The sequence below is a fragment of the Phaseolus vulgaris genome, chromosome 8, assembly GCF_000499845.2.
Source record: "Phaseolus vulgaris cultivar G19833 chromosome 8, P. vulgaris v2.0, whole genome shotgun sequence".
Classification (NCBI taxonomy): domain Eukaryota; kingdom Viridiplantae; phylum Streptophyta; class Magnoliopsida; order Fabales; family Fabaceae; genus Phaseolus; species Phaseolus vulgaris.
The window spans coordinates 2,018,310-2,034,151 of record NC_023752.2 but is presented as its reverse complement, the minus strand read 5'-3'; the positions used below and the strand labels follow the sequence as shown (position 1 = coordinate 2,034,151).

The 15,842-nt window shown below is 34.5% G+C and overlaps 1 protein-coding gene across 1 annotated transcript; it reads left to right on the top strand.

The window, feature by feature from the left end:
* The first annotated feature begins 3,365 nt into the window (after positions 1–3,365).
* On the top strand, positions 3,366–15,760 carry LOC137823763 (DNA-directed RNA polymerase 2B, chloroplastic/mitochondrial-like). Its single transcript, XM_068629024.1, has 19 exons — positions 3,366–4,629; positions 5,332–5,547; positions 5,632–5,765; positions 5,853–5,919; positions 7,298–7,356; positions 7,946–8,063; positions 8,230–8,343; positions 8,551–8,682; positions 8,761–9,177; positions 11,419–11,469; positions 11,931–12,001; positions 12,732–12,816; positions 13,016–13,168; positions 13,245–13,319; positions 13,446–13,535; positions 13,635–13,682; positions 14,279–14,393; positions 14,636–14,739; positions 15,143–15,760. Exons 1-19 carry the CDS (start codon positions 3,583–3,585, stop codon positions 15,251–15,253), a joined length of 3,207 nt encoding a protein of 1,068 aa, XP_068485125.1. The 5' UTR covers positions 3,366–3,582; the 3' UTR covers positions 15,254–15,760.
* The last annotated feature ends 82 nt before the right edge of the window (positions 15,761–15,842 follow it).

Below are 15,842 nucleotides of genomic sequence, written 5' to 3'. Positions count from 1 at the left end.
CAGTTTTATAGGTTTGAAAAGCAGTGCAGTTGAGCTTCACTTCTGCCACTGCACACTCACATCTGTTGATCATCCTCACTTTCATCTCAGGCATGCCATGTGCCCAGTTTCCTGTTTTTGACTGTCTTATTTCAAGCTTCTTCCCTTTTAAACAATTTGATGCATTGCCTGCGATATCATCATTCTCACCAATCAATTAAATCTTGTCACATATATACATGATGTGTTACTCTTATTTTTTATAAAATCTTGTTAAATATCACTATGAAACTTACATCTGAATTAAACTGATATAGAAAATATAGAAAATTAGATTAAAATCCATATATTAACAAATACAGGAGATATCTAGAATTTGCAAATCACTCTAATTAATTAGTCTCAGATTTGATCTTATAATGTTATGAGTCGGACAAATTTGAGTAAAAACAGTTTAAGTTTTATTGGTTTTTATATATATATATATAATTCAAATTATTAATTAAGTCAATATTTTTATTTACTAGGATTGTTTGTACATTTTACTATTTAACTTGTAAATTTACTCTTTAGATTTTCAATTTACCTATACTTTAGCATTAGTAAAGAAACATTTTCTAAAAAAAATATATAGTGTTACAAAAGCATATTTGGTGAGAGATGTTTAACATGTATAATATAGGAGTTCAATGTATAATAAATAAAACAAATTACATTTTTTGAATGTATGAAGAAACTTATATGAGTTGTTTCTATTGGAGATGCACTCACAACATGACACTAGTTAATTATATATTTAATATACATAAAAATAAAAATAAAACACGAACTAAAATGATTTTTTCTTAGCTTAAATCTGACAATAATGGTGTTTTTTTTTTGGAGAATGTGAAAGCAAGAAAATGAGAAACGAATAATTATTGTGCTCAGCAACTAATAATCCATAGTAGAATTAAGGAGAGAAAAAATGAGTTCTGAAATGAAGGATTGAAGAATAAAAAGAATGAGTTGTTACCTGGAAAAAACAGAGCAAGGAAGAGAATGAAGGAGAGAAAGTAAACAATGGAGGCCATTTGAAATGTGCATTGGTAGTGCTGCATTATCACAAATATATATATTGTAACCATTAATAGAATTATTTTTTATTGCCTTCTTAGAAACAGAAAAATCAACAGTAATTAGATTGTTTGAAACAGTCTAAAATTCATTTAAAGAATTAAATTAATGTCGGTTTTAAAAGTTGATCAAATAACATATTTCAGATTTTAATATATAGTAACAGATAATTGATACAAAAGATTAAAATATCCATCCTATTTTATTATTTTTTTGTTCTTTTTTTTCTTACATCTTAAGCACTTTCTAATTTATTCCAAATAAATTTTAAAATTAATTATTTTGGGCTGCTTCTTCCTGCACCTCCATACCTTCTTCTCTCACCTCCATAGATTTTTGTATTTCCAAAAAATGTCTCTCTGTAATATTTCGGATTACATAATTCAGAAGTCATTTTTCAAATTTGTAATTAGCTTCAAGATTATATAATCCAGAAGTCTTTTTCAAATGTATGATTACTTTCCGGATTACATAATTCATAAGTTTTTTTTAACTTCCGGTTTATGTAATTTGGAAACGCATTTGAAAAAGACTTTCGGATTACATAATCCATAAGTTATTCTATGGGGGTGACACAAGAAGGATAAAAATATATTTTCATGTTGTGTATGGAGGTGCCAGAAGAAGATATGGAGGTGCAGGAAGAAATTATTTGTTTCATTGTAATATTTCGTTTTCATTTTAGCATTAGAAAAGACTCATATCAAAGGCCAAATTCTCCCTGCACCACCTCAATGTCTTCTTCTGCACCTCCATGCATCCACTTGATTTTACAATTTTGCCCTTATTTACAATTTTAAAATCCTACTTCCCCTTAATCTCATATTGCACCCCTCTCATTTTCTTTTCTGTGACCTCCTTCTTTCTTTGTTCTCGTAGTTTAATTTTTTTTGTTTGATTTATTTTCGTTTATAATTTGATGTATAATTTATGATGGGATACAACATTCTACAATTGGATATCTAATTCAATTGAAACTTTACTTTAAAGTAATTTTTTTTATAATATATTGCGAATTCTACAATTTGATATGTATTTATCAATCCAGTATTATATACGGAATTGTAGAATTTGGGATACAATTTTAAAAATATATGCCAAATTAAAAAGACCATAAAATATACTGATAAGGGTAGAATTGAAATTTACAATTTATTTGGAGGTGTATGAAGAAGACATTGAGGTGCAAAGAGAATTTGTCTATCAAAGAAATTACTTCCATCGACAATTAATAATATATGTAATTTTATTATTAATAAAAATTATAAATTAAATTTTAATTTAATATTTAATTAACTATCAATATTTTAGTTACCAATTATTTTAAATCCTAAAATTACAATTAAAACCTTATAAATCATGGTGAGACACATATCAAAATATTAGTGTACTTTGGAACTCTTAGTCTTTTTCTTTTATTATAAAGTTTTGAATAGCTAAATATCTTTAATCATTCACACCTACATCAATTCTTAGTATATTTGAGCATAGGAGATGGAAGGAGAAAAAATCTTATTTCATTTTATTTCCAAAGGGAGGTCTAGTTCCAAAATAAATGGACACTTTTTATTATAAAATTAAATTTCATGCTGACCGAATACTATATTTATTTATATTTTTTTCAAACGACAATTATGTTCTGACCGAATACTAAATTTCTCATGTTTATGTTTTTTTTTTTTCGTGAAATTTTATCTTTGGTTATAACAACCATAAAATCCAACATTCAATCAATAAAACAACGAGTAAAGCTTCTTTTTCTTGCAATGAATGTTTTAGGGATTCATCTTCAATAAGATTTCAATTTAAGTAGTTACAAATTCAGTCAGAATTAACATTTGACAAACATACTAGTATTTTTATCTAATAATTCATATTTAAAAATTATGTATTACTTAAAATCATACTTATGCTCCCGAAAGCACATATCACTTTTGGTATGTATTGAATTAAATAATGTAAATATTTAAACATAACACTTTTTTTTATAATATACCATTTTAATTCTCAAAACATAAACTACAATTACATTATTTTTTAAAAGTAAAAGAATTTGAAATAACTTTTATAGTATTGTTTTAATCATTCAAGTTCACTTCTTCTTATTAAAACTACGTTAATATTATTATTTGAAAAACATATATTTTTGAATTTTAACTAAAATGAAAAAATGACCAATATATTTTTATTAGATTTTCTGATATTTTGGAGAATTTATTCTTAGTAATTTATCATAAAATAATTTAGAAATGAACACAATTCATATGAATCTTTGTTAAAAGGTTAATTGCAAAACCCCAGAGTGGCGAGAGGGTTTTTGTGGGTACTGCATCATCTTCTTCTGTGTTAAAGGCGGCGAAACACTTTGATTCATTCCATGACTCAACATTCTCACTGCTCTATGAATTTGGAACCCTTTTTCCCACGCTCACCAAGTGCACCCCTTTTTCCTTTTTCTCTCGTCTCGTTCCCATTTCATTCAATTTGATGTTCACTTCCCCCGTTTCCCTCGCCAAGGGACTTGATTCTCTTCCCAGCCCGCTACTTTTCCAACCCTCTCTCTCAGCCATTTCCTCGAACATGTGGCGGCACGCTGCCAAACAAGCCTGCCGCGGTGTTAGGATCAACTTCCAGTCGCCCAGAGTTCTAACTTTCTCCCGTGCTTCCCTTTTCTCTCCCAGAACCAAGATTCTGTCCAACTTGCCACAACAATATTGTGTTAGGTGCGACAGTTTTCAGTTTCGGTTATGCGCTAAAGGGTTCTCCGGCGTTGCTGAGGCGGTTTCTTCCACTGACGCAGAGGAAGATGGGACTGCTGTTGATGAAATTCAGCAGCTGATGTTGCAGGAGATGGATGAAGAAGAGCAGGTGCAATTGATGGAGGAGGAGGCTGCTGCTGAAATTCAGCAGCTGCTTTTGCAGGAGATGGATAAAGAAGAGAGGAGTGAATTGGGGGAGAAAGAGGCTGCCCCGGCTGATGAAATTCAACAACTGTTGTTACAGGAGATGGAGAAAGAAGAGAGGAGTGAATTGGTGGAGGAAAAGGCTGCCCCAATTGGTGACATTCGAGAACTGTTGCAGGGGATGAAGAAGGAGAAGCAGAAGGAGGTGGTTGGTCATAGGTGGCGGAATCAGGTGAAGGGTGTGGGGCAGTCTAGGTACCAGGAGTTGAGAAGAAGGCAGGTGAAGATTGAGACCGAGGTGTGGGAAGAGGCGGTAAAGGAGTATAGGGAGCTTTTGGTGGACATGTGTGAGCAGAAGCTGGCACCCAACTTGCCGTACATGAAGTCGCTATTTCTTGGCTGGTTTGAGCCTCTTAGGGATGTCATTGCCAAGGAACAGGAAATGTATAATGCAGGGAGGAACAGGACAGCCTATGCACCCTACTTTGTTCAGTTGCCGGCAGACAAGATGGCTGTTATCGCAATGCATAAGTTGATGGGGCTGTTGATGACCGGAACCGAGCATGCCACCATTGGCACTGCCAGGGTTGTGCAGGCTGCGTGCGGCATAGGTGATGCCATTGAAAATGAGGTGGGATGTTGCATTGATCGTGTTTTTTGTGGTTGTTTTGTTTGACTTCAGTCTTACGTGCACACATACTTTATATTGTTCATTTCGTACTGTTTTGAACTATGTTCTACAAGTTCGAGTGTGTTCCCATCGTGTTAGTTCAGAAGAACTGGAAAGTTCCCAGATCTTTTGTATCTCACCTAGGAACACCCTTAGGCACATGGGAATGTGAAGGAAGTTTAAAAGGTTGGAGATGGAAGAGGGGAATATCTGGAGGAGGTGAAGATCTACATAGTTACCTCAAAAGTTGAAATAAAAATATGGCTTTACTAATATGTTTTTTAATAGAAAAAATGTACACTTATTTGGAGGCGGGGATGGAGCCAGGTGGGGCAATCATAAGATGGGACTGGATATGTGTGATTAAGGCTTTTTTTTGGCTGTCTTTATGGGTATGGAACTGGAGCTGAGGAGTACACTGCTAACTACTCAAGCTAATATATATCTCCCCATATCACATACACATTCTGATTAAGTATTAGGCTCAAGGATTGGGACTTTCTAACGGCAAATGTTCATTCTTTTTGTCCTGTTATATATGTTCTACAGTTTATTCTGATTAATAAACTTCTTTGGGAATGACATTTCATATCTATAGGTATCTTAATTGAATCACTTCTTATGGGTGCAACCTTATGTACTGTTTATTATTTGATGGTTCAGGTTAGAATACACAAGTTCTTGGAGAAAACTAAGAAGAAAAAGGGTGATAGAAGCAAGAAAAAGGAAGCAGTTGAATCTGTTGATGACATCAAAGACGAACAAAAGCTGAGGAATAAAGTCATTGATTTGATGAAAAAGCAAAAGCTAGTCGCAGTGAGGGGACTGGTGAAGGACAAGGACGATACAAAACCGTGGGGATCAGTCATAAAGACTAAGGTTTGTGCAGTCTCTCCTACACTCTAAATTTCACTTCTGCTATTTGTTTGCTTCTTAACTAGACAGTACCCTCTCCACACACAGATTGGAAGCCGTGTAATTGAGCTCTTGTTGCAAACAGCATATATACAACCACCATCAGATCAATTACTGGATGATGCACCTGATATCCGACCTGCATTTATTCATTCATTTATAACAGTGACAAAAGAGTCAATGTGAGTTTTATTCTCTGTCTCATAGTCAAGTTAAATTTTCCAGCAGTATTTTACATTGTTGTTCTGGATTTTTTTTTATTTAAACAGTAAATCAAGCAGAAGATATGGTATTATTCAGTGTGACCCTCTAATTCTTAAAGGACTTGACAGGACTGTAAGTATTCCATCATCTTTTGTTCTTTAGTTGAAATTTAAATGGAATTTTTCATCATTCCGGATATCTCCCAATAACATTCTAGGCATTGTAATTTGTCAAGGCTGCCTTTGGCTTGGAAAGGAGATTTAGCTCATGGACTTCTTTACTGATAATTTAGATCCTGAATTGAATCCGGGCTAGGAAAAGTTTGACTTATAATAATGACAGTGCTGGATCTTGACAATCATAGGATGCTGATAATAAAGTTCAGAGAGGAGAGAATTAAGGAGATACACGAGAATCTAGCTAGATCAAAATCTTGCCAATTTAATCTTTTTCCTAGTTTGAATTCACAATATATTAGGGAACTTCAAGCTTTTATAGTCCTACTTGTTAGCCTAATACAGTCCTACTTGTAAGCCTACTTGTAACACCAAAATCTTGCCAATTTAATATTTATCCTAGACTTTTAGATTAGTGATTTTACCAGGATACCTTAAATATAGTCCTTATATAGACTTACTCCCAATTCACTGTAAGACCTAAACCCTTGATCCTAGAAAACTTTTGTAGAAATGTGCAGATTTTGTTGTCAATGTGGTTCAACCTTAAATATTGTCCTTATATAGACTTACTCCCAATTCATGGTAAGACCTAAACCCTTGATCCTATAAACTTTTGTAGAAATGTGCAGATTTTGTTGTCAATGTGGTTTATTTTTACGTTGAAGCACAATGCTTGAAGCTTCTAAACTATATCTTTATCTTCAAAACCACGAATGTAGTTCCTTGCTTATCCCCTCGAAGGATATCTCTCCACTATTATGACGTCTTGCTCTTTTCATTATCTCTTGTATTTTTGCTGAATGGGCCTACCATTTTGCTAAATGGATTTTGGTGCCCAATGGGGGTGGGAATAGATTTACCTGCAAACCCTGAAGTTAATTGGTGTTGTAGCCATGCTTATGGCACATCAAAGCTTGTTTCTTCTTTTTAAATATACTTCTCTCCGTGCCATAGCCCATGGTGTGGATAGTGGTTATGTAGGATCCATATTTTATTGTCAAGTCTTTGGGTGTAGATGAATAGAGTTAATGGGAAAAGTTCATACCATATTGGGGAGATGGTTGTCAATGAACAAATTGCTCCTGTTATCTCACGTGACTCTCTCCAATCTCTCTGATTGAATTGCATGAATTTTCAGAGGTTTATTAGCTTATCTTATTGTGTATCAAAGCTAAAGCGTAGGTACAGTTTATTTCAATCAGTTCTCAATTGATGATTGCATCTTAATATCTTATATTGTTTGTATATATTTATGTTTATAACCATCTCTGCTTTCGTCCATGGATTCTACAAATCATTTATTTATTTTGAAATTTTCCATTTTTCTACAGGCAAGAAGTATGGTCATTCCTTATATGCCTATGTTGGTTCCACCAGTCAATTGGACAGGGTATGATAACTTACGCATTTAATTGCTGTCTTTCTACCTTTTGTATTTTAATCTTATAGATGTGTATGATTTCAAAGCTTTTGTTTAGACTAATGCTATGAATTGGGGCTAGAAGGTGGTCCAAACTCTAACCAAGGTAAAAAAGATCTGAAGAAGATGATCAGCATATGATACTCTTTAATATGCTATCCTTTGGTGCATTTGGTTGTTGATGGATTAGCTCTTAGCTTCTCTGTGGCAATGCTTGGGCTGTGGTTGTCATTTGTTTAAGGGGTTTATTATTTCATATTGGCAACCTGTTATTCATGTTTTCATTTCTTCTGTAATGGTTTTTTATTTTTTCCTGCTGTTGAAGATACTTTATGCTTATTGAAAGTCTGCAATGTACATTGTTCTAATCAAGTATACTATTAACCCTGTAAACTGCCATTTACAATTAGCTTCCAAATGTGAATCAACATTTTCCTTGTACACGGTCAAACACATGAATCAATGTTTACAAGAAGTAAATCACTATTTTTTTTTCTTTTAGCTGAATGTCTGAGTTAAGTGCTGACTTCTCCATTTTCTCGTTGTTGTACTTTCACAGCTATGACAAAGGTGGACACTTGTTCTTACCCTCTTATGTCATGCGTACTCATGGAGTCAGGCAACAACGTGAAGCTATTAAGAGGGCCCCTAGGAAGCAATTAGAGCCTGTATTTGAGGTCTGAATTTGTTTTAGATATCATGCTTGTTGGGTACACTACATTACATACAAATTTGGGGTTACCCAATGAAGGTGTTTGAACCGAGTGTGTTTCACTATTCTTTTATCTAGATAAGAATTAGGGAAGAGATTTTTCTTAAACAAACATAAACTCGTGTGATCAGGCTCTGGATACTCTTGGGCATATGAAATGGAGGATAAATAAAAAGGTACTGAGTGTTGTAGACAGGATATGGGCTAGTGGAGGCCGTCTTGCTGATTTGGTGGACCGCGATGATGTAAGTACAATTAAATGATTGCTGTCTGTTTGTTAATTCTTTCTGTTTTAATAACTGTCAACTGATTATATTGTAGCTTATTAACTTGTTTGACTATTACTATGCGTAAATCTCACAAGATCTATGGATTATGAATTTTATATTTTGAAATTATGTTTTAAGAGACTTGACTATGGTTTGAAATGGTGTTTAAATTTCTATTGCCAGGTTCCTTTACCTGATGAACCAGATACTGATGATGAAGCAAAGATAAAGAAATGGAAGTGGAAAGTCAAATCTGTGCAGAAAGAGAACAGAGAGAGATATTCACTACGTTGTGACATAGAACTTAAACTTGCTGTAAGCTTCTTTTAACAATATGTACATTAGTTTGTAATCCATATTCTTTGTCTGGTGACCCAACCAATATGGGTACAGGTAGCACGGAAAATGAAGGATGAAGAGGGTTTTTACTACCCACACAATGTTGATTTCCGAGGGCGCGCATATCCCATGCACCCACACTTAAATCACCTAGGTTCAGATTTATGCCGGGGAATATTGGAATTCGCAGATGGACGCCCTCTAGGGAAGTCTGGCCTACAGTGGCTGAAGATACACTTAGCAAATCTCTATGCTGGTGGTGTTGATAAACTATCCCATGAGGGACGCCTAGCATTTAGTGAAAATCATTTCGAAGACATATTTGATTCTGCAGACAAACCTCTTGAAGGGAGGCGGTGGTGGTTGAAAGCAGAAGATCCATTGCAGTGCTTAGCTGTGTGCATAACTTTAACTGAAGCTTTGAGAAGCCCGTCACCAGAAACATTCATCTCACATATTCCAGTACATCAGGTATTTGCATGGTTGAAGGAAGTTTAGCATATCAAAATATACCATAACCTAATTAACTAGGTCGACACTAGGAGTGGCAAAATATCACATTACATAATCCTAGTCTGAACCAATTATTTATATTTGTTAAACTACAGGAAAGTGAGACATTGAGATAAAATGTCTGTTTCTAAGACAATACGAGAGTGCTTTGTTTATATTGAGAAATCGAAATCGAAATCAATATAATAAATAAATGAGATTTAATATCTTTTAATAATGTAGATGTGATATGGGAATAAACATTCATAATAATACATATTAATCTAGATATTCTTGATTATAAAGTATCCACACCTTATTTTTGTAATTATAGCACACTTCCCTCAAGTTGGAGCACATAAGTCATGTGTGCTCAATTTGCTGCAAATATAATTGATCTTTGTTCTTCTTAGTGACTTGGTAAATATGTCAGCGAATTGTTTATTAGAGTTGACAAATCTAGTGGTGGTGTCTCGAGACTCTAACTTTCCTCTTATGAAATGAGAATCTACCTTTATATGTTTGGTCTTCTCAGGAAAGACATGATTAGAGACAATGTGAAATGTTGTTTGGCTTTCACTTATAAGGTGAATATGAAAATTTTCTTCAAATTTAAGCTCTTTAAGGAGTTGCTTTAGCCATATTAGCTCATAAGTGACTAATGTGATTGCCTTGTATTTTGTATGACAACATCACAATGATCTTGACAAGGAGGGTTTAAAAATTGGCTTACTATGTCCATTGCAAATGCAATGTTAGGATGAGTCACAATGAGGTAGTTTAGCCTACCAACTAACCGCCTGTATCTCCCAGGGTCAACACAAGGTTCTCCTTGGTCAGAAACAAGTTTGATATTCGGATCCATTGGTGTGTCTGCATATTTAGCATTTGACATCTTTTTTCTAGAAGCCTAGAGCATTTAAGCCATCCTTGAGTTGTGCTACTTTTATACCAAGGAAATACCTCAAATTTTAGAGGTCTTTTGTCTATAATTGTTGAGCAAAATATTGTTTTACTCTGTAATTGTAGATCAAGATATTGTTTTAGTTGGACAATACCCTCCTTATCACCACCTTATCACATATATAACGAGGAAGATACATTCTTGGGGAGAATGATAGTAAAATAGAGTATGACACCTATGTTGTAACATGGTTATTTCTTAGCAAAACCATTCATTTATATACACCTTACATCAGTAGTGAAAACAAAAAGTTAAGCAATCTAACAAGTTAACCTATTCTAAAAGGTTAACTCTTTTACACAAGTTAAACAATCCTGACGGACCCCAAATATTAGAGAGATACTAATAAAAAAGGAAGCAAAACACTTTTACTAAGACCATCAAGAAAAAGACGAATATGTTTTCCTAACTAATTTGGCTCAATTCAAGTTAGACAAATGTTTTAAAAGGTGGACACCATCTTCTGCAACTTTGTCAACTTAAGATGTCCTAATTGTGCATGAATTGTCATTGGAGGCGCATATCAATTGGTAGTGTAGGAACAACAGGTAATTCATCAGTAAATGTGTAGGCGATATTGGGTGAATGAGGAGGTTTTCCCATGCAACTTCCAACACCTGTCAATGATATATCCAGTGTGGTCACATTGTTTGCTTTTTGAATGAATTTTAGAATTAACTCTGTCAAGGTTTATTATTACTATGATGCAAAGGCTCTATTTTCTCCTGTAGACGAAGTATGTGTCTTTGTATGTATTTTTTAAGGTATATATGGAGGAACGCAGATGACTCCAAAGTCATATTAGGGTTTATTGGTGATTCCAAAATTTGATCATGAGTAGCAACATACTCTCATGGCAACCTTACACACCTAGGGCTATATAATTGCATATAATTATATGTGCATATACTTTGCATTTGTTCACCTATCTCTATATAAAGAGTAAAAGTATATAGTTGATGTGAGGGAGTACTACCAGGAGTGCATGGATGTATTTGCTATCAAGAGGGTAGTAATTTTGGTTATCACTACTGGAAAATAGATATACACATCTCAACAAGGTGCCCAGATTTTTGAACTCCCTACAAGTTCAACTTTGGCAGCTAGAATTAATCATTGACGAACTTTATAAACCTCAATTAACCATGTAATGCTCATACTTGTCGTTGTAAAGTTCATCATTTTTGTCATCTCTGCAATAAATTAATCATGTTTATTAACTAATCACTATTTGTACTACCATGATTCTCTCTTAGGATGGCTCCTGCAATGGCTTACAACATTATGCTGCCTTGGGGAGAGACAAGGTAAGGCCTTTGTCACATTGTTTTTTTTCCTCCAATTTCTTTGGTCCTAGATATCAGAATTCAAGTTAGAGAATAGAGACTGAATATCAATTCTGAATGTTGCTCAGAATCTTAAGCTTTAGATAATTGTTGAAAATGATTTTGGCTTGAGTAGATTAAGATCACATATCCGTACATTTGAACTATTTAGTTGATTTTTACTGTCAAGTTTGTTGTCTCTTTGGGCTTTGTCAAAATTAGTCTTGTAAAAAATGGCACTGGATTAAACATATGCTCACGTCCTGTACTGCTTTATGAGCAGAATTGTGATTATCACATGTTCAGTAAGAAATCTTAATATGTTTCTGGTCCCTATCACTTGGCGATTAGCATGCCATCTGTTATATTTCTTCGACTTTTGAATATAACAATTGTATTTCCAAAGAAAATACCTGTCAAGTAATTTATTAACTTTTATTCAGTTAGGAGCTGTTGCTGTCAATCTAGTTGCAGGAGAGAAGCCAGCAGATGTTTACTCAGGAATAGCAGCTAGGTGCGTTTGTGTATTCTTACCTATATAGCTTAAAATTTGAACTGCTTGATTTTAGGTTTCATTTTTTTTTGAGAAAAAACAAAAATAATATTTATACATGACATGAAACAAATATATAATGTCCTGAATGCAAATAGATGTTAAACATAATACTGTTTTTTTCAGAAAGATTAGACCTACTATGTATATGTACGTCTATTTTCTCTCTCAGAGTCCTATCGTTTTCTTCTCAAGTTGAAGTTTAGGAGGGTAGACACCTCAATGAACACAGACCTGCTAAATATTTCTCTAAGCATTTTTCTATGATTCTGGTTGGTGCTTTTGGTTGGAGAGCACAGTGGACGCTTAGTACAAGGGAAATTTTTAGTTTCCTAGGAATTTGAAGCTGAGAAAGTCTGTTTTGCATGTTTGGTTCAATGTTTAAAATATGACATTCATAGGAAACAATTCCTGCGAATGTTTTTAGCTATGTTCCTCACAATGTTTAGAATTGTTAGAATTTGAATGGAGGCAGTGTTTGTCCTCTATGGACGATGTACTATATTGTGCACTCATGTGCTCTCATCCATTTATGTCATAGGCCTGCTATTTAATTGTAGTTATTCTGTGTGGAACACTTTTCTTTTCTTTTGGTTGTGCAGCCATCTTTTTTGTAGACACGAATCTTTCCTTGTGGGGTAGATGTTCTCAAAATAAACATCTCATCTGTAGAAAAATGATTTCTATGCAGAGTATCAAACATTATGCATAGGGATGCTCAGAAAGATCCTGCAATTTTTCCTGATGCTGTTCATGCGAGGAATTTAGTTAATCAGGTTATTTTCCATTCTTTTGACATGATGAGGTTCGTATTTATGCAAGGAGATTGGTTACTTATGGTTGTTGGAAAGTGTAAATTATGGTTTTCCTGGAATCATAAATATATTTATTGTGTAACTGGTTCTCGGTAATGGTGCATTTTTCCCTTTTCACTTTATCTCCTCTTATTTTGTGCTGATCTTGAGTTTTGTATAGGTGGACAGAAAATTGGTTAAGCAGACAGTGATGACATCAGTGTATGGTGTCACTTACATTGGTGCACGGGAACAGATAAAGAGGAGATTGAAAGAAAGGAATGCCATTTCAGAGGATGCAGAGCTCTTTGGTGCTTCTTGTTACGCTGCAAAGGTTTGAGGCTGTTTTAAATACCTATTAGGTGTATATTTGTTGTTTGTTTCATCTTTATTCCCTTCTCACTTCTCAGGTCACCTTAACTGCCTTAGAGGAAATGTTTCAAGGTGCGCGAGGTATCATGACCTGGCTTGGTGACTGTGCAAAAGTATGTTATGTTACTTGTACTGATGTGCACACTGTGCATATTCTTATACCTGGAAATGGAGAGAGAACGAAATGTATTTTAAGTTTATACTTAGTTTATGGTCTTAATAACTAAGAATTTAAACAGATAATTGCATCCGAAAATCAACCAGTACGCTGGAGCACTCCTCTTGGACTTCCTGTGGTGCAACCTTACCGAAAACTAGGAACACATATTGTGAGTAAATAGAATTTTTACATCCTTGATACTTCTTTCAAGTTCTTAGGATTTCAAGGGTCTCTGTAGGTTAATAAGCTACTATTATTGTGCTTGCAGATCAAAACTTCACTTCAGATGTTGACATTGCAACGAGAAACAGACAAGGTAAGTGAATTTTACTTCATTATTTTGAATAATATTGGGATCCCCTTCCCCAAAAATGTTCTCCCATCTTAATCTTAAATATAATATCTTGCTGGTGTGATTTGATATGCGAGATGAGAGAGTATGTGTGAAGATGCCCATTGATTGGTTGCTGTATCAAATCTTGGAAACCCAACTTTGAGCTTCTTGGCCAATGTTTCGGAATTGCTTTTGTTTATTTTTTTGAATAGCTCAAGGAGCTGGTAAAAAACTGAAATGATTTCTCAATTAATATCAAATTTTTTTATATTGCACATTGAAATTATGTTCATCAATTTGTGTATGTAAAAAATCTGTATGAAAGTTTTAACAACTTTGTTAACTGAGCAGAAAATGGAAGACAGGAATATTTTGTAGAAAACCACAAAATAATTGCAGTGTAAACTTGCAATAAAAAAGGTTAAAATTTATGCTGGGAATTTGTGATTCCAATTGGTCCTTAGTGAGATGCCCATTGTCATTTCAAATATTTTCATCTTCATATAAACTTTGGGGGTTGGTATTTTATTTTACATTTTTCAGATTTAAATTGTCTGTTTTCAATTCAAATATTCTAGGTCATGGTTAGGAGGCAGAGGACAGCATTTCCACCAAATTTTGTTCACTCGCTTGATGGTTCTCATATGATGATGACTGCAGTTGCCTGCAAAAAGGAAGGCTTGGATTTTGCAGGTATTTCCTTGATCGGCACTTTCTGTAGTTCCCCCTTTTACAGTACAGGACCCTTGATGGGGAGTAGGGCCAGCCCCACCACTAAATTGGTGCCTGGGGTGGGTGTGCTATACCCCATATATGGAGGTGCTGAATACCAGGAATTTGAACGACCAAGGGACCCAAGCTTGTGGTGTTTCCATTCATATTTAGTTATTAAATTATTATGCCCTTGATGAATAATTTCTACTGCATGCTTGTAGGGGTTCATGATTCATATTGGACACATGCATGTGATGTTGATAAAATGAACAGATTGCTTCGAGAGAAGTTTGTAGAACTCTACGAGACCCCAGTACTGGAAAATGTATGGTTTCAATGCTCATTATTTATATCCAATGCTATTGTTCCCATCTATTTAAATCATATTTGTGGTGAAACTGATTGCATTAATGTAAATATTCTTTTGTTGAATTGGCCTCAGATTGATGATCTTAGATGTCTGTAAATAAATAACAGATGTTTCTTTGTGGAGTGTGCTTTGTTTTCTGGGATTTGAACAGTACTTTCTTTTCTTATAAAGATGGGAAAATCAGGACACTGTTATTTCCAAAAGATGTGTGGACTCTGGAATTTTTTTGGGTTTGCAAAAGAAAAGAATCAGAGCGGCATCTTGCTTTGTTACTCAATTCTAATCATTTTTTTTTTTATCTTGTGTTGTTTTGATAGTTATACATTATTGCTGGATTTCTGATTTATTTTGTGAACAGTTACTGGAAAGCTTTCAGAGTTCTTTCCCATCATTATCTTTTCCACCCTTGCCTGAACGAGGAGACTTTGACTTGAGGGAAGTTTTAGAGTCACCATATTTCTTCAACTGATCACCATCTGCAGCCTTCTCTAAGGCTTGGCAAGAACAGCTCGTCTTCTGAAAATATCCATTATTGAGAGGCTATTTCAATGGCGGCATATATCTTCAAAGGCACCCAGAGCCTTGAGGAGTACCTTTATGGTATGATAGGAAATTCACCCCTTGCTAACACAGTATACGAGACAGAAAGCTTTGATGCTGGTGCAGCTTTCTGAAGGCTACGAAGAAGAGCCAAAGGTTTGAATTTGCCATTTCCGCGCAACGAATTTCATTTATTAATTTTAAGGGTCTGGAGCATCATTAACAATGGGTGGCGAATCTGTGACAATTCTGCTCCCCACTCACCATGCAATTTATGGTATGGATAGCAGCAGCATCTTGAAATCAACAGGGAATTCTACACTGTTAATTCACTTTTGTACAAGTTTTTTTTTTATATATTTTTGTAAATATGAAGAGACACTTGTACAAGCTTTTTTATTTTTGTAAATATGAAGAGACATTTTTGCTGGGACTAGTTACATGATTTATAGTATACGTGTATCAACTTGTAAAGGCCTAGTGATTAATGCATGCCATATTAGTTGGATATTACCAAA

What these genes read in the sequence shown, in the direction of transcription:
- LOC137823763 (XM_068629024.1), top strand. Translation starts at nt 3,583, where the DNA reads ATGTTCACTTCCCCCGTTTCCCTCGCCAAGGGACTTGATTCTCTTCCC. An exon ending in GATCAGTCATAAAGACTAAG is followed by an intron (nt 5,548 to 5,631) that starts GTTTGTGCAGTC and finishes CTCCACACACAG; the next exon opens with ATTGGAAGCCGTGTAATTGA. An exon ending in GGCTTGGTGACTGTGCAAAA is followed by an intron (nt 13,320 to 13,445) that starts GTATGTTATGTT and finishes GAATTTAAACAG; the next exon opens with ATAATTGCATCCGAAAATCA.